General features: G+C 45.2%; 1 protein-coding gene across 2 annotated transcripts in view; it reads right to left on the reverse strand.

Annotated features, from left to right (window-relative positions):
* Positions 1-24730, reverse strand: part of LOC138567616 (chloride channel protein ClC-Kb-like) — a 422777-nt gene that overhangs the window by 240327 nt on the left and 157720 nt on the right. For both annotated transcript variants that reach the window (XM_069646042.1, XM_069646032.1), the window contains exons 5-6: positions 3680-3757; positions 3281-3359 (exon numbers count right to left, since the gene is read on the reverse strand). In XM_069646042.1, the coding sequence (XP_069502143.1) occupies positions 3281-3359; positions 3680-3757 (157 nt within the window). The remainder of the gene's footprint in view (positions 1-3280; positions 3360-3679; positions 3758-24730) is intronic.

The following is a 24730-nucleotide window of genomic DNA, read 5'->3' on the forward strand; positions in this document are numbered from 1 at the left end:
GAGCTGAAGCATTAGAAGCTACGAACAACCCTGGAATTGAGATAAGTGCCCGGGTGCTGTGAGAGACTGCACAATCAGGGGCACTACATATCTCTTTATGTATACACAATAAGGAAAGGAAAAAGAAAGAGACAAAAAATGTGCGTTGGCTTCCTCCACGCGCAAAAAACCAACTTCAAATTTGGGACTATTAAGAATCTTCTACAGGGCTGTGGAGAGCTTTAAAAGTGATACTTTAACAGCAACATTGGGCCTCATTATGAGCCCGGCTGTAGCCGTGCCGGAAAAACCAGCAGGCTGCCGCCGGACCGGTAATACTATTCTGCCTCTGTGATTGCCGTAATCACTGGGGCATTACAACCCCGGGGACCCGGTAATTCTGGAGGCGGAATTCAGTAAATGAAGGGGATAACACTGGGGGAAACACTGGTTCCGTCAATGACAGAGCCGGTGTTTCCATGTCCGCCTGCAGGCGGGTGGTGTTACTTCCGCCAGGTCAGACCTGGCGGGAGTGACACCTCCCGCCTGCAGGACTCGGAATCAGCTAGTCCGGAAACAACGGTGGTGGCGGATTTACCGCCACTGTCGTTTCCGGACCGGCAGACTTGTAATGAGGCCCAGTGTCTTCATTTAGAATTTCCCGTCAGCAACATTAAGAAGCATTTGTAAGGGAAAAGTGCAAAGGATGAAACTGTACAATATGATATATAATAAGTATGCTTAGTTAGATAGAAAGGAAAGTTAGTTAGAGATTAGGAAAGCAAGATAGTGGAAGAGACAAGCAGCCTGTAAATATTTAGTGTTTTAAGCAACAAAAAGGATTGAGCTACATTAATTTAAGAAAAGAGCCAATCACATACCTGAAAACTCCTATCACTTGGCAGACTAACATACTGAAAGTGGGTTGGGTGTGTAAACCAACTTAAACTAGTTATTAATTCTCTATACGAAAAAGATCTTTGGTTTCTGCAAAAGAATCTCTTCTTGGCTCTCAGAGGAGGAGAACAGATAAGAAGGAACGTCAGGAGAGGGAGTGAGGAAGAGGGTAGACTCAGTCAAAGGTATTTGCTCTGCTCAAGACAAAGAGAGAGAATATGTTTTTTATTATTTTATCCACTTACCTGTTCCCTTTCCGGGGGTTACTTATTCATTTGAAGATAAATGAACTGAAGAAAGAACACTCTGGGTTGGCTCCACGGGATTCGGCAAATCGTGTAGATTCAACCAGTGGGACCTGACCTCTCTTTGATTCATCTGAGAAGGGTTGCCACCTTCCCCGAGGGAACACAAAGAGAGGACGTCATGTGTTGGACCCAACATGGTTATGTGGATAAATTCAGCCCAGACAGTATAGTACCAACCAGGCCCTGTCGTAAATGATATGATAACATTTTTGACATAAAATGCATGTGGCTGTATAATTCTGTAATCTCAGTAGCCACCATGTAAAGAAATTGACATGGTTTATATTCCATTTTTAACAGCTGCCACTAGATGTCCAGGGTACACAATTATAAGGTTCTGAACCAGAGGTGCATACCGTTAAACTGACATGTTAAACGAACACCTCAGTATGTTGGGTTCCAGCAGTTGTGTTCAGGAATGCACATGTAACCTTTGAACCTTTGAACAATTTGCTCTGACTGCCTCCTGACATCCCCAGCACTGCAGGGCAGTTGCTGGGGATGTCAGGAGGCAGTCAGAGCAAAAACATGTGTGCTTTGTGCATTGCGCATTATTGGCATGGAGCATTATGAAAGTGGACTCTGATTAGCAGATTCTACCATCAGATATATATGCTTGTAGTGATGGATTTGTCTTTGAGCACATGTACACGTGTAGGCAAGAATCATGCTGCCAAGGGACTTCATCGGTAACACGTATATGGAGTCGTTATATCATCATAATAATAATAGTGATTTTTCTCATATAGTACTTCGTGCCAGATTCCTTCGGCTTCTAAGTGCTTTAGTAACAGGTATTATTATACCATTTATATGGAACTTACTTCATTAACCTTGGAAGGAGGAATGGCTAAGTCAGCCTTGCTGCGAGAATTGAATTTGCAAAGTGCAGGCTGCCCTTTGGTAAAATCCTGGACACTGAAATGAGCATGAAGGTGCATGTGAATAATATCATATCTACTGCTGCCTACTATCTTAAATTATTGGGCCAAATGCGACCTTTCCTATCTAGGAATAGTTGCTCCACTGGGGCTCTACCTGTTATTGGAGCTAAGCTGCATTACTGTGGCATTCTGCTATATGAAATAAGCAAAAGAGAAATAGCTAAGCTGAAAGTAATTCAGAATAGTGCGGTACGTGCGGTTGAAGATCATATCTGGCCGGTCAGGCGAACACTTTACTGGTTACCAGTTGAAGCCGGGATTTCCTTCCGACTTCTCACTGTCACACACAAATGCTTATTTGGCTACAGTCCAAGCCATTTAGCGGAAAGGATCTCCTGGCTACCTATGCATAGGACATTGAGGTCTAATTCTACCAACCTGCTGTCTGTGCCGAGAGCTAAACTGGTTGCAGTGGGCCAGAGTGCTTTAAATGTTGCAGCTCATACGCTTTGGAACACCCTGCTGCCTGATTTGAGAGGCTGTTGCTCATTGCCCTGTTTAAGCGAACCTTGAAAACTTACCTGTTTGCCTGAGCAGCTTCTTCAATGAATACCGTCTCCTCGAACAATATTGCTTTTGGATTGGATATATATATATGTGTTTGTTTTTGTGAGCACCCTGATGCCCCCAAGCTTGTTCTGGTTCGGTGATGTTATAAATAAATAAATACATTATGGGCCTCATTCCGAGTTGGGCGCAAAGGGATTACCGGCACCGGTAAGGACACCGGTGCCAGTAAACCCTTTGCGCCCTATTCTGAGGTCCCTTAGCGGGTCCCTCCTTTAACGCCTGGTCTGACCAGGCGTTATGGACGGGACCCGTTAAGGGACTTCAGAGCTAATAACGGTACCGCAAATTGCGCTACCGTTATTAGCTACTTCCCCATTCCCATTGAGCCCTATATGGGCTCAAATGGGAATGGGGAATGGATTTTTCAATGGGGACTTACTGGTCCCGCAAAGTTCGGACTACACTGGTAAGTCCCCATTGAACCAAGTCAGAGTCGGTACTGGTACGGGAGGTAGTCATGGCGCAAATAGACTACCTCCATACTCGGAATGAGGCCCTATGTCAGAGACCAGCACTTTAATTGTGATCAATACACCTAGTCATCTCATACATAGAAATATAGATGCATATTGAAGGGCTCACCTCCGACAGGTGCCACGAAGCAGCACGCCACACCCACAGCTGCACCGGCAATCAGCATCTCATATTTCCTGCCGGGATTCTAGAGGGAAAGGTAAAGGCATTAGTGCATCAGCACTCACGATTTCTGGAGAACCAGTGCATCTTGAGGCAGCAAACTAGCCTCGGAAATAAGACTGCTATGCTATGTGACATGGATTTGATCTGTGGTTCGGTGCAGGAGGAGTCTGGCCTCAAACATGATGTAAATCACCAATAATCATAATCTCTTTTAAAAGACAAGGGTGTCCTGCCTCCCGTCCCAGGGAAGAGAGAGAGCATTGTTCAGACAGAAGAGTGGGCAGCAACATGGAGCAAAAAAAAGAAACTGTGGGCCCATCTAGGAAGCAACAGTAAGGTTACCTCTTTAATTCCGGCGAACTTCACCATGATCTTCCCAAGCAGCGTGGCCAAGATCGTTGAAATGTGAACAAATGGACCCTGTAGTGGTACAAGAGAAGCTTTATATTGGAACATGTCAGTGACAGAGTAGGAACAGTACAGATGTCTTGTACAAACAGAAATGACACTTTTGTTTCCAGCCTCTGGACCTTAAAATTCAGTTCTTGTTTTCCTTGAGGTGGTAAAAGGATCAGATCGGAAAACAACAAGGCAAGACAAGCTTGGTGCATTTTTATTCTGACCCTTGCCATTTTGGTCAGGATTCCTCTGGCGAAGGGTGGCCTGGAGCAGAAAATAGGACCTGTGCACTTCCCTGCTCAGTGAGGGGAAATCAGTGGCCTGTTTTTTTCCATGTGTGAGAAGTGCCTGGATTCCCCATGGAATTGAATTTTATATTTATTTTTTTATATTTATTAAATATTAGTATGACGCCTACACATCAGAATGTATTTCCAGGTGCCACAAGACGGGGTGGGGGAGAGCAGAGAAAATAACAGTAACGGTCCTACTGGGCCTTGTGACATTCGGATCCTGCAAGTGCAATAACAGGAAGTGCAGGAAGAGGGGAGGAGGGATATGTGCAGAGGGGTGGGGGGAGGTCAGAGGCTGGGCAAGTGCTCAGGAAAAAAGGGAAAGGGGTCAACTAGTGTGAGGGAGTGGACCAGACTCAGTAGGCTAGACTGGTCGAAGAAGGTCCTGGCCCCAGTAAGGCTCATGAGGGATACAGGCAACCAGACATAGAGGCAGGTGGAACTGGCAGGGGATGGAGCGATAGAGGGGGAAGGAGGAGAAAAGGAAGGTCTTGAGAAGCTTCTGGAATTTAAGGAGATCCGCCTCAAGACAGAGTGGGGTAGGAAAGCCATTCTAGAGGGAGGCATCTGCCAAAGAAAGAGATCTGCTGCCACTCTACGCTTGGAGAAGCATCTGACTTGCAGAGAGTTTGAGCTAGAAGATGTAAGAACTCTAGCAGGGAGGTATTTAGGGAGAGAGTATTGGATGTAGTGAGGTGCCAGGCCCAGGAAAGCCTTGTGGATGATGCAGAGGGTCTTGTATTTAATCTTTGCATCCACAGGGAGCCAGTGGAGAGATTGGCGGGCTGGAGAGATGTGGTCCCTGGTCTTGAGGCCAAGGATAAGTCTGTATTGTAATTGTAATGTAATTGTAATTGTCACTGTAATGATGGCCATGAAGTACATGCATGGCAGCTGCCATTACCACGCATTTCCCAGCCAGGGGCGTCAATGTCAGGGAAACCTGGGAACTGCTCAGGTGCCTCTATACCAAACCTGGCTGAGAAATGACCAAAATCCACTAGAGCAGACTGTGCAGGCAGAGGCAATCCGTTCCAATGGATTCACTAGCTTACTTAGAATGAGTATGTTAACAGAAATTGGATTTCGGCAAGTGATCCTGATAGGGTTAGGATAAGAACCTTCGGAATGTCAACCACTCTAGAGGATCCAGACACATACAGACACTCTGAGAGCTACACCATCCCTTGAGAGCCTCAGCCACTGAAAACAACAAATGGAAGAGACATGTTTCAGATCAATCCCAGCTGCTCACCTGATGAGATAGGGAATCTATCGGACCAGAGACAGGCAATTGGTGAGAACAGGAAAGGGATGGAAAAAAGAAAACACCCTAGGCCAGAGGTTTCAAACCTTTGGATCCAAAGATGGTTTGGTCAACCAGGATGGATCATGAGTGTTGTAGTCCAAAAAATCTAGGTACTGGAATCCAGAGGTTGTATACACATGCCCCAAGGCAATACATTCCTTATAAAAATAAGTTTTAACATTTTCCAAAGGAGTTATTAAAGATTTAAGCATACTTACCCTTTTCTCATAAACACCCACCATACTTATTTAGCTTTCTTTAACAATATTCACAGATTACTTTTTTTATACCTTTTCTGAACAATGTGGCATATAAACAGATGAATATATGTGCATATACATGCATATATGTGCATATATGTCTGTATCTTTATCTTAGTCTTGTGTGATCCAAACATTGGATGGTACACATTTACAACTGTGTCCCATATACTAACCATCTTCCTGCTTCTAGACACCTTTTAGGCAGATTGTCTTTCATTAGCAGTGGCGACCATACTTAGGCTATTTCATACTAAATCTGTTAGTCTCCATTTCACTTTCATACAATTTATCTCCTCATGATAACTCATTAAGTGGCCCTCCAGGTGTTTTTGGACTTAAACGCACATCACCCCTAGCCATCAAGTCAGTGATAAAAGATCACGTGAGTTGTAGTACAAAATCACAAATGAGTAACGCGCAGTGCTCCCTGTTACGCTCTTATGAGGCCCTTGATGTTCTCTGACGGACACATTATGTACAAGTGGGCTGATGCTTAAATCAGACCAAGAACGATGTAAAATAAATCTCAGTCAAAGAGGTTTGAGCACTGTGACGGATCTTGTCAGTTTTTCCGAGGGGATGGGGCTTTCCCTGTGAGGCTAGGGAGGTGAACCTACTCACAATACCCTCCCTAGGGCTAGAGTCGAGTGGCACCTCACCCGCAGAGACTCTCGCTGTGGGGACAAGGACTCCCGCCGTTAAGCAACATCTCACTAACCCATCTTCAAAAACATCCAGTGAAGAAAAACATAACAAACTAAAATATGTTATTGTCATCCAAAGGCTATGAAGGAAAACATATGTTGTAATGAGACGATGTAAACCTCTGGAAGAATACAGAGTATGAGCCAAACAGAGAAGGAGGACTTTAACGTTGTGCTGGGGAAGTCCCATGGCAGTGTAATAAAAGTTAGAGGCCGAGACATTGAGGAGGAGAGAGCCCGCGAGTTAAGAATCTGCTTGCAGAGGTACGCTGAAGAAAACTTGGACGAGCATTGTTCAACTTTAAAGGGAAGCTCAGGTGCAGCTTCCAGCGCGCAGTGTTGGAAAGGAGAGCAGAATCGAGAAACCGAGCTGGATGCAAGGTGTCCTGATCACGAACAAGTCATGGTGGACCAGTGGATCCATGATTAATACTGATACCACTTCCTCTGATGGAACCCGAAGTGAACCAACCAAACAAAGAATGGGGTAACCGTATGTGTGACCGCAGAAGTTACAAGAAGCCAACCTGACAAGGAAACAAGAAGGTCCTAGACTGTTAAAAATCCTGGTGAATTTACCCATAAACAATCCAGGTAACGGGGAAAGCGGGAGACCCGAGAGGGGAACCGAAGATTGTTATTGGAATGCTCCTACTTATCTCAGTCGAGATAAAGTCTCAAGAATGAATGAAGAAAGTGAGAATCATTACTAGAACCCTCATACTCATCCCCGTCGAGACAAAGGGCCTCATTACACGGATGGCGGTAGGTATTTAACGTTACCGGTAATGGAATACCGGTAACGTTAAATACCCATGCGGATTACGACCCGGCTCACCGCCATTAGCGGCACCGCTAATTACGGTGCCACTAATAGCGGTCAGTCCGCGTGCGCGCGACCCGCCAACCCGTAAATAACGACATACCGCTAATAGCAAACCATCACAAGGCCAGTGCACACGGCAATAGCGCCATGGTAAATACCCCAAAACCCCTTACCGGCATGGCGGCAATACCGCCATCGCGAACCACCCGTTAAAAGAACTAAGCAGTGTCAACACCTGCCACAGGTCGCCAAAATCAGCACAGGTGGAGGCAATGGAGACTGTGGCTGCTCAAAAGAAGCACACCACACCCCTTCCCACACCCCTTCCCACACCAAGATGGTTCCAATACTGGCAGCATTACATGGCCTGGAGGACCTGATTGCAGCGCTGCTGCTACAACACCAGGCTGCACAGAGGAGAGGCAGGAGGAGGAGGAGGGCCAGACAATGAAGTGGTCTACCGAAACAGGAAGCAATTCCACTCCATCAATGTCCAAATGGTATGTGATGCAAACAAGATAATCACACATTGCTGTGCCCGATTTCCAGGATCTACCCATGATTCCATTGTCCTGCGGAACTCAACTATCCCCCGCTACATGGAGCGATAAATGGGACAACGTTCGTGGCTACTTGGTGAGTTCCATGCTAAGCACATGGTAGTGTGATTGGGGGGGGTAGATAGATACTCCAACTGGGTGTGCATTGGGGGGGATAGATAGATACTCCAACTGGGTGTGCATTGGGGGGGTAGAAAGATACTCCAACTGGGTGTTCATTGGGGGGGATAGATAGATACTCCAACTGGGTGTGCATTGGGGGGGGATAGATAGATACTCCAACTGGGTGTGCATTGGGGGGGTAGATAGATTCACCAACTGGGTGTGCATTGTGGGGGGGGGTAGATAGATACTCCAACTGGGTGTGCATTGGGGGGTAGATAGATACTCCAACTGGGTGTGCATTGGGGGGGTAGATAGATACTCCAACTGGGTGTGCATTGTGGGGGGGTAGATAGATACTCCAACTGGGTGTGCATTGGGGGGGTAGATAGATACTCCAACTGGGTGTAGCCTGTAGTCTGTCGCCCAAAATGCACGTACAGATGTACGCTAATGGGCATCTGTGAGGGAAGCAATGTACTTAGGATGAAAGGACATGCAAGTATATGCCACACGACACAGCTGACAACCCAAATCTGGTGACATCAAACATCAATCCTCATCCACATTGCACGACACTCCACGCCACGAAATACACAAATGTCATCCATGCCGCCAACATAGTCATGCAGCATTCCTACAGCACAACATCAACAATGCATTGTGCCCTTGGATGCATGCAAAGGTATACCCCCTAGCTATGGCAATGCACCATAAACCCATGGCACCACTGAAGCGTTGCCTCTCAGAATGGCAACAGCAATGTCGGAAGGACAGTACACCACCAGTGTGGTACCAAATGTGCCTGCCCACAGGGACACCAATGACCTGGCCTCACCCAGGACATGGCAGTCACTGTTGGAGACAACCATGGGGCATGTCTACTTGCATGCTTGTGCTCACCCGTGTACATGAATCAAAATGATAGGCCAAAGTATGTGACATGAACAGGCCACACATGTGTCAAAAAGTAACAGGAACCCATTCCTCCCCCCATGTAGGTGATGCCGGCTATCCCCTGAAGAGGTGGCTCCTCACACCTGTACGGAACCCACAGAACAGGCAGGAAGAAGAATACAATCATGCACTTACCCGTACCCGCCTCGTCATCGAGCAGACTTTTGGACTTCTGAAGTTACGGTTTAGGAGCATTAGCGGGTCGGGTGGCGCCCTCCTGTATGGCCATGAGAAGGTTGCAAAGATCACCACGGCATGTGTCATGCTGCACAATATGTGTATGAGACGGAATGTGCCACTGCCCCCTGACGTTGAAATGGAGGCACCTGATGAGGGTGATGACGGGGATGAGGACAGAGGTGAAGGGGATGCAGGTCATGCAAGAGGGGATGGCCAGGAGGGACGTGCTGTGAGACAGCATTTGATCAACCAAATATTCTGAGTAATATGTAGTCATACTGTCACCTGTATATGGCTGGTGATGCACTGGTGTCTGTTTGTTAGCTCACAACGGACCTTGCCGTCAATAAATTGATCATACACAATGAAGGAGTCAAGGCCTGTGTTTTGCTCAAACAACAGTGTATTAATGAACAGAAACAGGAAAATGTGCAAGGCCCCAACCATCACGCTACCCTTCCCCCACCCCCACAACTGTCCCATCACACCCTTCCCCCCACCCCACACAACTGTCCCATCACACCCTTCCCCCGCCCACAACTGTCCCATCACCCCCCCACAACTGTCCCAGCACACCCCCCCCCACAACTGTCCCTCATGAGTCTCCAACAATGTATGTGTCCAGGCATGCACAGAGGTCAATGGACATTCATGCCCTAGTGTTCATTGCCAGGGCCAGCATTTGGGGGATGGCTGGAGGTGCGCCTGGTGGTGCGTGTAGAGCGTCTGATTGGGCTTGTCTACCGCAAACTGGTGGTCGAAGAGGTGGCAGACTGTCCTGGTGGAAATTGGCGCTCCATAGCATCTGCGATGCATGTTAGCACCTCCCGGACGCGTATCAGCTCCCCACACAGCCTGTCTGTGCACGACTCCATTCCCTCCCTGGAGTGCCCGGATGTCTCCCCGAGGTCAGCCCTGAGACGGGCAACCTCCTCCACATGTTGCCCTACGAGGTCTGTGAGAGCCTGCTGGCGCTGGATGACGCTGGCCAGGTCAGTTGAAGTGGCGGCTTGTGGTGGTGTGTCTGCTGCGCATCCTGATGCTGGCTGGTGTGCAGATGCCGCCTCTGGGGGTCTACTGAAGGCCTCCATAGACTCGTGAACGGTGACGTGTGAGCAAGGTGCGTGTAGGGGTGATTGCTCTGGGGTTACAGCAGGGCTTGGGGTGTGCATAGGCAGATCGAGTTCCGTGGGCTCATCCACGTCGGACAATGGGGCAATGGCTGCTGCCTCCCCTGCCGAACTGGCAGCAGCTGAGGGTGGACCCTCGGTGGCGGTGATTTGGGGGGGGGTGGACCTCCAGAGGCGGGGCAGTAGGGTTTTGCGTGGCACTGGCAGTGGCACGCAGGAGTTGTTTTGGACGCTGCAATAGGGGCCTTGGCCTTTTTCCACCTGATGTTGTTGGTGCGTCCTCGCTGGGCTGTGGCCTTTTCTACTTTTGCACAGGGGGTGCCTGGGATGCTCCCTCGCTGTCTGTATGCGACCCTGTCGGGGACAAGAATGGGGATGTCATTGGTTATGGTCGCATGTACTGAATGCAGGCTACATCATGAATTCATTTGGAGCCGTTTCAACTTCATTGTGGAGGAAGCAGGTGAGGTGTCATTTAAGTGCCTCATCCATGCAGTGTTGTGTGTGGCACTTGGCTCTGTTGATGTATGCATGTGTGTGTGTTGGGGTCTGGCGCTGACATGCGCAGGGTGGAATGCATGTGTGGATGCCGGGCCATCCATGCAGTGATCCAGGGCTGCCATTTGTGGGGACTTGTACATTCACATTGCATGCTTGCATCAGTGCACTTACCTCCATCAGAAGTGTCCGGCACGCCGTGCTCCATCCTCCCGACTCCCTCATAACATTCTACCCCAATGAGGTTTGCACATGTTTCCTCCCACTCCTTCAGCTTGATCAGTGACCCTGATCCTCCAGCGGTGGCAGTCTTGCGGTTCTCGACCAGGATCATCCTGACCCGGAGTCTCAGGTCCTCCCATCGTTTTCTGCACTCGCGTACATTGCGCGTGCTGGTGCCTACAGCACTCACTTTTGTTGCCACTTCGGCCCAGATTGCTTTCTTCTTTAGGAGGGTCTCCCGCCGCATGTCATTTGCGAAGACCACTTCTGCATTGCCCGCTAAGGTTTGAGTCAGCATCACTAACTCCTCGGTGGAGAACTTCTTCTTTCGCTGGCTGTCTGTTGTTTTTTTAATGACTTGGGCATGGTAACAGTGTAGCAATGGGTCTCAGGCAGCAAGGTAACACAAACAGGTCCAGGGGGCAGAGGATGGCAATGGATTGTGTTTTTAAAGATGGCCGCTGTGCTCTTTCCCGTTCCTGTGCGATGATGCTATTTCCGGTTCCGGTATTTAACGGTCACTGCTATTAGCGATGGCCGCTATTTGCACGATGCGTCAAGGTGGAGTTGCTATCTGCACTGTCTTTGAAGGCGGTAAGTGACTTTTGGGGGAGATTAGCAGCAAGGCTGGAGAGGCATTACCGGCATGGCGCAAAGCTCGTGTCTGCATACTCGTAATGGTACGCTATTAGCACACTCCTACGAGGGCGGACACGTTAAGGGCGCCATGCCGGTAATTTGCGGATTTTACCGCACAACGTGTAATGAGGCCCAAAGTATCAAGAGGGAATGGAGAGAGTGAGATTCATTACTGAAACGCTCTTACTCATCCGAGTTGAGATAAAGTATGAAAAGTAAATGAAGAGAGTGGGAATCATTACTGGAACACTCATGCTTGTCCCAGATAAGATAAAGTATCATAAGTAAATGAAGAGAGCGAAAATAATTACTGGAACACTCATAATCGTCCCAGTCAAAATAAAGTGTTAAGAGTAAATGAAGAGAGTGGGAATCATTACTGGAACGCTTTTACTTGTCCCAGATGAGATAAAGTATCAGGAGTAAATGAAGAGAACGAAAATAATTACTTTAACACTCATAATCACCTGAGTCGAAAAAAAAGTGTAAAGAGTAAATGAAGAGAGTGAGAATCATTGCTGGAATACTCATACTCATCTAAGTAAAGATATAGTATTAAGAGTGAAGGAAGGACAAGAGAATCAATACTGGAACACAGAAATTTGTTCCAGTCATGATAAGAGTGGACATTAAATAAGGGAAGAATCTTAAATCGGAGTGAAGAAAAAGGAATAAACTTGTCCCAAGAATGAAGAGAGACAAATACTATTAGAATAAGACAAGCGGAGAAAGAGTAATCAAGTGAAAGAGACCATTGACCCAGTATCAAAACTGTGTGATTTGATAAAAGCGGTTACCAAGAACTACCTAAGGATACATTTTTTAACTGAACTTGGCGAAAAACCAACTCACAGGAGAAGGGAGTCATTCTCCTGTACTTTAGTTGTTCTAGTCAGTTAAACACTATTTAGATTAAAAACATCCATAAAGGTACATAATCATCATTGCATACAAATATGAGTGTTCCATACAAGCATTTATGACCTTTAATGCAACACCCACAGCTTGTTCTGTAATGGGACTCAAAGTAGCGACATAAAATGGATTTTGAATACTAACCTAGCTTGAAATCTCCACCAAGGATTTTCTCCATGTGAACACCTCCTTGAGAGGGCCGGGGAAAATAGAAGTCAACACAGAAATCCTTCAGAAGGTCATTCAGGGATTAAGTACTTCCCAGTCCCCAGGCCCTAACAAGTTGTCAAATTTCCTTTTTAAATCCAACTTAAATCGTTGGTCAGAAGTATTAACAACAGTATTGATAGACATAGTAAGGACGGATAGATTTCCACTAACATGGAGTCAGGCATTAGTTATCCCCATAAAGGAAAAGGGTGCAAGAGCTCTTCCCTGTAATTATCGCCCAATAGCACTGTTAGATGCAGACTCAAAGGTATTTGCATTACTTCTGCTTGATCATCTTGAGTGATGGGCCACGAGTACGGGAATTCTTATTAAATTGCAGACAAGATTCCGTAAAGGGATGGGTACCCCTCTTAACGGCATACTTCTGAAATCCAGAGAGTCTTGCTGAGGTGACTATGCAGGACTGGGAGCCCTTGTGAGGGAAGGCATACAGCAGGAGCTGCCAGGGAGTAGAGGCACAGCGAAGCACAAAGGCCGGTGTGTGTGCTGAGTGGAGCCCCCAGTGGACTGGCAAGTTGGTTTTCTTGCTCAGAGAAAAGACGCTGAACAGAGCTGCAGAGACCCAGTAAGTATTGGGAGACACTAGGAACGCCGGAGCGCTCCAAGGGACTTTGGAAATTAAATGATAATGGTCCATGGAAGTAGTGAAATATTGCACTTTCTGAATGCCGTACTGAATGAAAGGAGCTGTTTAAGCCGCACATTTGAAAACTGCATCTACTGAATATTGTACTGCATAAAAAGTGCCATTCAAGCCTGCACAACTTAAAGTCACATTTACTGAAGACCGAACTGAATGAAAGGCATTATCCTGATGAATACAACACAACATTACATTTACTGAATATTGTGTGGCAGGAAAGTCGTGGTTTGAGTGAACCCATGTATATGCTGCATTTATGAACACTTGAATATAACTGAACACAGGCTTTGGGGAAACATATGGTTGCGTGACCTGTAAAGGTTGGACCGTGTGGTCTGACAACTGCGCTTAGACTAGGAGGTTTCCTAACACAGACATTGCCAACATCAAAAGTCAAATCACAGACAGGGTATGGGGTTGCTGGTTGTGTGACCTATGATGGGTGGACTGTGGGGTCTGACAACTGCACCTAGACCAGAAACGACTAAGTATTGGAAAAGCAGCAAAGAAGTGTGTGCCCCTGGTGAAACTGACCAAAGGACAGGTCAACCAAACCCTGTATTCTCTTGTGAACTTGTGAACAGAGGAAACAAGTCAACTGCTCAGTATACATCTTCGGGAAGTGAACCCTGAGAACCAAAGAACTGGAGAGTATTTATCTTGGGGAGGGGAGTCCCAAGATCACACTGGTTATTGCAGTTGAACTTGGGGAAGGGAAACCCAAGGCCCTCTTTTAATGTGAACTGTGATGCCTGCGAACCTACAGAAGGTAACTTCAGAAATTGATCAAACCTCCTTGAAACTAATTTACATTGGAACTGTATTGCACTTGAGACAGAGAACTCTGGACAAACATAAATTGCGAGTTTCTGCATATTTACTTTTGAACACTTTTATTTGGTTGAGAACATTTCCTCACTAGATGTTGTTGTAGTTGTGAGGACAAGCATAGGTTTTGACACAGACAGACCTTTTGGTTTGGACTTGTGGACTCAAGTCTGTGCTTAGATTTCTTTAGCAAGGAAAATCCCACCATAGCATAGGGTTAGTTAGGCGTTACACCATCCTGATTATTAATAAAGCTTTTTTTTAGAAATATGTATCTGTTGTCTGTATCATCTCTCTTGATACCATGCCTCTGTCACAAGGGTTAGAGGTAGAGTTCAATATTTGATTGATTGGAAGGGTTTTGGTCCCGAAAGAACATTCTTGGGAGGCTGCAGATGATGTTAACGCTCCTTTGGTGGTAGCTAGGCTTCACAGAAGGAATCCTAACAAGGTCCTTTGAGAGGGGGTGCTGTCGGGTTTCATGTTAGACGCAAGGTACACTAGTCTCATTTTACACTGCCACATTTACTGCATTTTTTCTATGGAGTTGGTTTAGGCCTTAACTGTTTTTGTTCAGAGTGTTGGGATGATCCCTGGCCAAGATGGAGGAAGAGAACCAGATTCCTAATTGGCTGGTGAAGGGACAAAGGTGTGTAGTTGGACATTCTAAACTGTCTTTTATTAGAACTTGTCCTTTGAGTAGGTCCAGTCTTTATGAGCTCTAGTTTTTTAGGACAGGAATATTCAGGAGAGAAGTAATATAACACCAGGAAGGGGAAGAGGTCAAGAATTCAGTAAGAGAAAAGAGAGACCCCACACTTTACCTCAGCTAAGTACAGTGCAGTTTGGAGTGAGCCTTGAATCTTTAATAACTAAAATTGTGCAAATAGTTTTAAATGTTACCTTGTTTGAACTGATCTTTCTAGCGCAAAAAAGTAAGTGTAAAAAACAGTGGTGGAAAGGGAAAATAATTGGTAGGGGATCCCACAAGGGCTGTGGTGGGGGTGGAGTTTAGGGGGCGGTGCCCGAGGAGGGAGGCTCTAGGGCAGCGGAGCTGAAAGTTGACCTTTGATCAAAGGAAATGTCCAAAATATTAGTTTAAAACGGAACTATTTCTTTCATGCTGCTTCATTCCAAACAGGAACTGTCCCAATCAATCTCAAGGAAGCCTTGGTGAGGCCACTTCTAACAAAAGACCACTCTTGACCGAGCGCAACCCAACAACTACAGACCGGTAACGACAGTCCCGTTCCTCTTGAAAATCCTGGACAAAGCAGCTCACAACCAGATCCAATCATACATAGAATCTAATTCCATACTAGGCAAAAGGCAATCTGACTTCCAGGTTGGGCATGGAACAGAATCTGCTTTATTAGACCTAAAAAATAAAATCGCACAGATCATGGACAAAGGCAAACCTGCCCTGCTCCTCCTCCTCGATCTATCAGCTGCTTTTGACCTGGTAGATCACCAAACACTTACCACCCACCTCACTCATGCAGCCCATTTCTCTAAAAAAGCAGCATCCTAGATCTCTTCCTTCCTCGAAGGAAGAGCCATGAAGGTCTACTCCGACACAGCAAACGCATGTACAGCCCCCACCCTCTATAACCTCTTCACAAAACCCCTCTTTGACCTACTTGACTCCATGGGTGTGGCATATACCAACTATGCAGACGACACTCAAGTACTTATACCTCTAACTGGACTCTACCACCAAGACGCCACTATCCTTCACAACATCTATGCTACTATCCAAGCATGGATGGCAATCAATGGCCTCTGTCATAACGGGGAGAAGACTGAAATTATCATCCTTGGGCAGAAAAACACAATAACGAAGCTAAGCCCCCAATACGCCAACTTCAACATAGACAACTCAACCATCTTTGCATCATCCTCAGTCAAGACTCTAGGTGTTCACATTGACGCTAATCTATCAATGAACAAACAAGTCAGTTCCATAGCCTCTGCATCAGCGTTCAGCACCAAACTCATCAATGCCATTAAACCCTACCTATCGGCCCACAACCGCTTGGCCATAGCTAGAGCAACTACAGGCGCTAAACTCGATTACTGCAAGCTCTCTTAGCTGGTACCTCCGCCAAGAACATCCACAGACTGCAAACTACACAGAACAATGCCCTCAGAGCCGCTATGAGCATCCCCAGAAGGGACCTTATATCCCATGCCAGACGTGCAGCACGATGGCTTCAGGTCAAAGACCGAATTACTCTGAAAATCCTCACCATCACACACAGATGCATCAACAACACTGCTCCCACATACCTATCTGAAGCAATATCAAGGCCCACTTCCACTCGCCCTACTAGAGCTCAGTACACCAACCAGCTACACATACCACGCATCAAGAGAGCCACAGCTGGAGGTATAGGCTTCTCCTATATTGCACTGCAACTTTGGAACTCACTCCCTACCACCCTTAGAGCTGAAACTTCCATCTCTGCCTTCCGCAACAACCTCAAGACCACTTTCCTCAACTAGCACTGCGACTTCCTCCTCTACTCCTGCCATGTATATTGTAATATAAACAGAAATGTAATATAACTTTATTGTAACCTTGTATATATATTGCTCATGACTGTGTAACTAAGCTTTGTACTGTAACAAGTGCCACGATGCCCTCGGGCTGATGTGCGCTATATAAATATGAATAAAACAAACAAACAAAACAAACAATATATCAATTCCACTGTAAACCATTTCCATGGCATTGGTGATGAGTTACTTCACTACTTGGATAGTAGTTTTCACCATTGTTGCTGAGTAAATATTCTTTAGAGTGCATTATTTGCATCCCATTTTATAAAAAAACCTCCCCCTTTGGTACTATTCAAACCTGCTGATTTCTGTTCGCCATAAGCAATGTTTTCTTTTACTTGAACCACACCCGGCACAGCTCCTGCAGCTCCCCTCTGAAAGCAGTTGGGTGGCTGCATCGTGTGTGATAGTTTCAATGTTAATAGAGGTATTTATTCATACAATGTTTGTCGGGATACCTCTATATTTATTTATTTATGCAGTTTTTCAGAGTATCCGACAAACATTGCAAGAAAAAATAAATAATCTGAGTCCATGTATCTGACAAACATTGCATAAATAAATAAATAAATAAACAAAATAAATAAATAAATACATAAATAAACTAGATCGTAGCTGAGGACCGGGCCGCCGCTGAGGACTGTAACTTCCTATTGTGACCCCTTGCACAGGGTCACCAGAGGAAGTTAGTTTGCTCACAGGGGCTTTCTTGCATTTTTTTTTCGTTCCCCCAGCGCTGACTCTGGCCGGGTCCAGAGATCCGGCAACACATCTGGTGCCGGATATCGGATCTGGCGAGAGCCGGCCCAATCGCCAGCGCTGGTAATAAGGTGAAATCTGAAAGAAGTTTCATTTTAATTAGCCAGTGTAAATTAGAGGAAGGGACTCAGTCGTGAGGGTGCGCCCGAGTGAAGAATACTGGAGGAAAGTTGACATGGTAACTAGCAGTTTCTGTTACATCGTATCTCAATCCCAAAACCAACATGGACTTGCGTGGTGAGTTCGGAGCGGAATTGAGGAGGAGCAGTGTCTCCGGCATCACAATCTGCATTCCGCACAGCAGTCAGAGGGAGGGTTTTCTGAGGTATCACAGCCAGAGAAGTTACCGCGCAGCACGGCCCATGTAGAGTTGGGACGCCCTTCAGTTGTGAGCGCAGCAACATTTTCTAGAGAAAAAGAAATTTGGTGACAGAAAAGCGCGCAGCGCAGCAACAGTATTTTGGGTAGGCATTCTGGAAAAAGACTCAACCTGAGTCTTTATGACAGAAGACATGAAACAGTTTGCGCAGTAGTAGGAGAACAAAGTTTGACAAGATAAGACACATGATAATAGAGTGTAATTAAATAGGAAACAGTTTAGTCAAAGCATTTAAGAAACTAAAGTAAGTTTGCAAGTAAACAAGAAGCATAAAAAGAGTCAAGTGAGTGAAATACTAAACAAGACTAGTTGAGCATAAAGAAGGTAAATGACTTATTTGAAGAAAGTTTCAGTATCAGCAGCTGACAATTGAAATACGGAGTTCGGTGCTGAGTTCCAGTCAGCCCAGTCAGAGAGCCAGTGCAGACCCGTTCACCCTTCCGTGGTGAGAGGTGCTGCAGCGACGGTTTGTGGAAACTGTGCCTTTAACTTTCCATTTTTTCTACAAAAATGAACTTTCGGCACGGAGTTCCGTGCTGAGTTCCAGCCAGCCCAGTCAGAGAGTCAGTGCAGACCCGTTCACCCTTCCGTGCTGAGAGGAGCTGCAGCGACGGTTTGTGGACACTGTGCCTTTAACTTTCCATTTTTTCTACAAAAACGAACCTCCGGCGCAGAGCGCGGCGTGGAGTTCGGTGCTGAGTTCCAGTCAGCCCAGTCAGAGAGTCAGTGCAGACCCGTTCACCCTTCCTTGCTGAGAGGAGCTGCAGCGACGGTTTGTGGACACTGTGCCTTTAACTTTCAATTTTTTCTTCAAAAACGAACTTCCGGCACGGAGCGCGGCGCGGAGTTCAGTGCTGAGTTCCAGTCAGCCGAGTACGCCTCCGATCGCCGCAGAAGGCGCCATGGAACCAGTTCCCAATGTTCCCAATGACTGTGAAGTGTCACCCACGGAAGCCGGCCCACACACGCGAAACCGTTTGTTATAGTTGCGGCGACTACAAACTAAAACTTCAAGTAAAACGAAGGCAAGCGTTGTGTGTGTACCAGCCGGCACCTCCCCGTGTAGCACTAAGCACCAGGAGACGGTGAAAAATTCTGACTGTTTATCTAAAGCTGTGAGTATTTCCGCTGCTGCACAACAGACCCCCGCTGAGCAAGTGTGTATTTCCACTTCCTCTGACACTTCAACACAAAACACACTAATTACATGAAATGAATCGACGTTGAGGTCGAGTTCAAAAAGTGAAAAAGAAAATCACATGAATGGAATAAACGGAACAGACTTAGCACTAGTCCCAGTTCTGCCATGCACAGAATCATTGATTCCGATTACTCTACTTAATTCAAGCAACTATTTGTCGAGGCAAGGTAAAACTCAAGGTGGGAGTGTATCAACGCTTGATAAGCAAGCAAATAAATCAGAAAGAAGTACACCACCTCTAGCTACGGTGTACCATGATGCCTCAGAGACAACCTTTTCTTTCGACATAACGGACGCAGACATTCTAGCGATAAGGTCATCCTCTGATGAGGTGTTGTCCCCACTACACCCTCATGTGAGTCTTGTCCAACAACAGAGCCAGCTGTGCTCAGTAGAAGAGTCTGTGAGAAATTGTAAAACACCAGAGAGATGGAAAGCAGTAGAAGCTGTCCCCACCGCTCAAGTGGAGAACAAAAAAATGCATCTGCAACAGGTTTCACAAATCTACCAGGAAGAGAAAGATGGCTCGAATAACAAGGAGCATGCCGTCGATTTAAGAGCAAGCACTATAGATAGTGAAACTTTACCAGAAGAAGAAAAGACAAGAGCTGGACAGGCAGAACCTGTAAACACTCCTGTACAAAGGCCCAAATCGAGTGTGGTGGTAAATGCTGCAGCAAACTTTGATGTGGCGGCACGTGAAGCACGCCTTACCGAAAGGTTAAAGGCTGACTTTATTCAAATGAGAGAGCGACTAAATGAAAGTTTTGTCAAGATAAAAGACAAGAAACTCACGAACAGACGAAATGTGAGTACTTTGACAAATGAATTAACACACAGAAACAGCAAAGCAGCCTTACTACAAAACCCATCGACAACATTGCGTCCTATTAACCTTGACATCTCAGATGGCGGTCAAGAAATAAGCGGCAGTTAATCTTGTAACGACCTCTGAACAGGGCGCCGAAGACCCAAAGGCATTGGGAAAATCGCAAATGCAAAGCTCCAACGAAGCTCAGCAAACTGTAATTCACCACCTTGAAGAAACACCGATTTCCAAAGGGAATATTTCCATAGCCGCAGGCATACAGATCCACAATAACGTTTTAGCGGCCACTTCCATTTCCTTGATGCCATTTATGAAATTATATGAATCATTAAATGACGCATTGCGAGACCAGAACTCTGTTCTAGGAACTTTAAATAATAAAGTCTCAGCGATGGAAACATTAAATGAACATCTAATTTCCCGACTTGACTTGGAAGCAGCAACTTCAAGACAATGGCCCTCGCGGCTCAACGAAATAACTAAGCGTGAGGCCCATGAAAAACTTGATCTAACGGAAGCCATTGTCGAATGTACTAAGTGGGTCAGGCATAATGTGGCGGTACAGCCTTTAAGCTGCTATGAGAAAACTAGCTGCATCTGTTAGCAACACTGTAACAACTTAGGAGTAGTCATCCAACCAAGCAATTTAATGACGCAATCTACTAGTGATGTGCCTTCAAAAGAATTAACAACTTTAAAAGAGGTGCACAGAGACCTGGAGTTTGGTGAATCAACAACAATAACCAATAAAGAAGGACCCATGGCGAAGATTCCAAAAACAAAAGGGTGTGCGGCCTCAGTAGTAGAGAGTAGCAACACTCCACTTAAGGAAAACGCGGCCATGAAGACGGCATCAGACACGCAAGATATAAGATCCTCAAATTAAGTTGATACTATACCTCAATTGGAACAAAAGAGCGCTGCAATAACAGAGGAGTAAATCGCTTCTTTTGGGATCTTTTCTGGCGTAGCTAAATCAATTAATGTAGCAACTGCCAAGACAGTGCCGCAAAAAAGCAAACCACCAAAAATGGCACAAACAAACAAGAGGGTCCTGCCTCTAAACGCCCTCGTACAAATGGAGCAAAAAAGCTTATGCAAAACTTGACGACTCCCCCGCAACCAGAAAGTATGAGAAGCAGTAAAGCGGCATTGCAAATTGAGAATCCAGTTAAAGAGTCTAATCCTCCTTTAAATCTATCGAAGGAAACAGTGAAAACTCAACACCCGGCCTCAAAACGTGCTCGTGAAGAGACTATGTCCTCAGATGACGCTGATACTAATAACTCAATAGACCTTTGCAATCTATCAACTTATACAATTGATGAAGAAGCTGACCCTGAAAACACGACAGGAGTGAGAGAAGACCAGGAAACACCTAGCGAAGAAGAGATCATCAATGACTCTAAAAGAAAAACTATGTGGTGCAGCCGATATGTGTAGATGCACCCAAAATTGCAACCAGCAATAGAAGCCACCCTATCACTGCCGACGCTTGAGTAAATACAAACAACAAATTGCAAGAAGCATCGGTAAATGCGCCTCTAAAGTGTAATCCAAAATGCACTACTGCCCAATCACAAAAGCAAAAGCAAAATAGAAGGAGTGAAACAATGACTTCGCAACCACAAGAAAAAAACAGATGGTGGAAACTGGAATTTGAAAATATACTAGAAGACAACAGCGATCTATACTTAAACAGAGCCAACGTAATGAGGTTACTACATTATGTCCCTGCATTACATAACATAAGATCTGACAACATTGCAATTGTCGTATATAAATCAGAAGCAAGATCAGATTGGGTGGTGCTACATATGAAATCTAAGAACTTAGCCAGACCACTCTTCGAAGCAAAAGAAGACCTGCTGTTCTTTGGGTTCGATCTTACAGTATGTGATGCTCAACATCCTGCTATGGTTGGGGCAAACGAGCATAAGCAGAAGGGATCCTCAAAAAACATCAAAAGAGACGTCCTATGGAAACAGATGAAACATCAATCTGCCCACTCAACAGGAACACAAGATTCCAAGAGCCATGCTTAGGATCAAGAGGTTTGACCCAACTTCTACCATCCTGGAATATACTAGAAGACAACAGCGATCTATACTTAAACAGAGCCAATGTAATGAGGTTACTACATTATGTCCCTGCATTACATAACATAAGATCGGACAACATTGCAATTGTCGTATATAAATCAGAAGCAAGATCAGATTGGGTGGTGCTACATATGAAATCTAAGAACTTAGCCAGACCACTCTTCGAAGCAAAAGAAGACCTGCTGTTCTTTGGGTTCGATCTTACAGTATGTGATGCTCAACATCCTGCTATGGTTGGGGCAAACGAGCATATTTTATTTATTTATTTTATTTATTTGCATTTATAAAGCGCACAGAACTGCCCTGGGGCATCGTGGCGCTGTTACAGCAGACTTAGTCATGAACACAAGCATAGGAATGTGTTTACAGATGTAACCGAGTTACATAGTACATTTCACATTGGTAATAAACATTGAGCTTAAAGGTTATGCTATGCTGTGGATACAATGCAAGCATGAGAGTGAATGTGGCAGACTTTAGCGTAAGCAGAAGGGATCCTCAAAAAACATCAAAAGAGACGTCCTATGGAAACAGATGAAACATCAATCTGCCCACTCAACAGGAACACAAGATTCCAAGAGCCATGCTTAGGATCAAGAGGTTTGACCCAACTTCTACCATCCTGGAATACCCGCGTATTTCTTCACCTATTTAAAGATGGTGACATACAAGATTTAAAAAGTACCTTTATCTGTCTACAAGAAACGTGGCTACGGGAGCTACCTTCAAGTGACGGATATACAATATTCTTAAATGCAGCTGGCAAAAACATATTTGGACGTCCCTTCTCTGGCTTATTAACTACGGTAAAGAACTCCGCAGGATGGGAACTGCTATACACACAAAACCCGAACTTGTTCGTCCGGGCCTTAACTTTGCAAACAGTAGTTGTAACCCAGGATGGAAAATCTTTCAAACAACATCTGCTGTTAATGAACTTATATTGGAATCCTGCAATGATTGCATAAACTGTATTTCTAGATGCTGTAACAATGGAAATAGACAAATGTTATGCATCGTTTGTCGATCCATTCATAATAGTGTGCGGAGACCTAAACTACGCATGGTTCGACAAATTAAAAAGACGAAAGCCATGTGAAATATTGAAATGTCCAACAGAGTTTGATGACCGTGGAGCCAAATTGGAATATCAACTAATGTTGCGACATTGTGTAATGTTGAACGGTTTAATCAGTGGTGACATCCCCGCAGCAGACACGTGGCATCGAGGGGGCACGTCAAAAACCCTTGATTATATATGGGCTTCTGAAAATCTTCATCCCCATATTACAAACCTCTCGATAACGAAGACAACTAAAAGCGACCACGATCCGCTAGTGCTATCGTGGGAAAACCCCCACAAAAAGCAGCTGCGAAGATACATATTCCCACTTGGCATTAATAATGCCCAAAATCGACTGCGAATAAACAGCGAGCAGATCGACAATTTAACAACTGGTTACACACAAACACAGAAGTGGAATAACCAAGTGGAATATATATCCTTACTAAAGAAATACAAGTATACAAAAACAAACCAAAGGAAAGAATCATCTCAAATAGGCACCAATTTAGTCCAGTATTAGATGAGGCAAAGAAACAGCTACAAAAAGACCTGAAGCAGATAAAGAAAGTAGGCAATCTTAATCAAAAGTCGTTGCTGAAGGAAAGACGACAGAGACATCGCAACTGGCTGAAGTCATTCAATAATATACGATCACAAGAACAAGCTGAATTGATGCTTCAACTATTAATCCAAAAAGACAGCCGTAACATCTGGCAAATTATAAATTCTGGCAAGTTAAACCAGACGAGTCCACTATCAAACAGAGTAAACCCCGCTAGTTGGGTAAAGCATTTCACAGCAGTATTCAATAATCATGACAACATGAAGTTATCTAACCCGTTGGTAGTAGCAAAAAGCTGGAATGTCATCGAAACAGTAGAAGACATTGAATTAGCTATTCAGAAATTGACGACTTCACGAGCCGCTGGACCAGATGGCATATCAAACCAAATGCTCAAAGCAAACAAAGAAAATTGGGCACAATTCATTAAAGTATTGTTTGAGCATATTGCCATGACAAAAAAGATCCCTGTCTCCTGGTCTAGCGCTGTGGTGGTACCAATTTTCAAAAAGGAAACCGAGACGATCCAGAGAACTATCGTCCTATTGCGTTATTAGATACCATGGGGAAAATTTTTGCCACCTTTCTCCAAAATAAAATTGCTTTATGGGCTGAAGACGCACTGATATCTGATAACAGACAAACAGGCTTTACCAAAGGCGTCGGGGTGGAATTAAACTTAGTGCTATTGAACATGGCCAAACTGAATGCTTTAAAACAGAAGAAGAGACTGTTTCCGGCATTTGTCGACTTAAAACAAGCATTCGACAGTATAAACCGCCAATCCTTTGGAAGAAATTGAAAAACTGGGGCTGTCCTGAGCAACTTTTGGCTCCACTAATGGCACTCTACGCAAATACCAGCATTCGAATACGTTTAAACATGGAGGGGGATACAAACCACAAAGGGGGTGAAACAAGGCTGTCCCCTAGCAGCCCTATTATTCAAACTGTTTATAGCCGACCTTCCAGCGCCCTAATGCAAACAAGGTGCTTCTCCCCAAAAATAAACAGAAACCAGATAAGCCACGTAATATATGCTGATGATGTAGTACTATTAGACAGCACGGAAATTGGCCTTCAAAGACTGTTGTCTTCTCTTCAAATGTATCTATCAGCCAATCAGATGACTATAAATGTGAAGAAATCGCAAGTCATTGCATTGGGTCCAAAAACAAACCCCAAAAATAAAAAATTCATGTGGAAAATAAACAACAAAGTCCTGTGCAGGGCAG

The sequence above is a fragment of the Ambystoma mexicanum genome, chromosome 1p (genome assembly GCF_040938575.1).
Source record: "Ambystoma mexicanum isolate Mex_15411 chromosome 1p, UKY_AmexF1_1, whole genome shotgun sequence".
In the NCBI taxonomy this organism is placed as follows: domain Eukaryota; kingdom Metazoa; phylum Chordata; class Amphibia; order Caudata; family Ambystomatidae; genus Ambystoma; species Ambystoma mexicanum.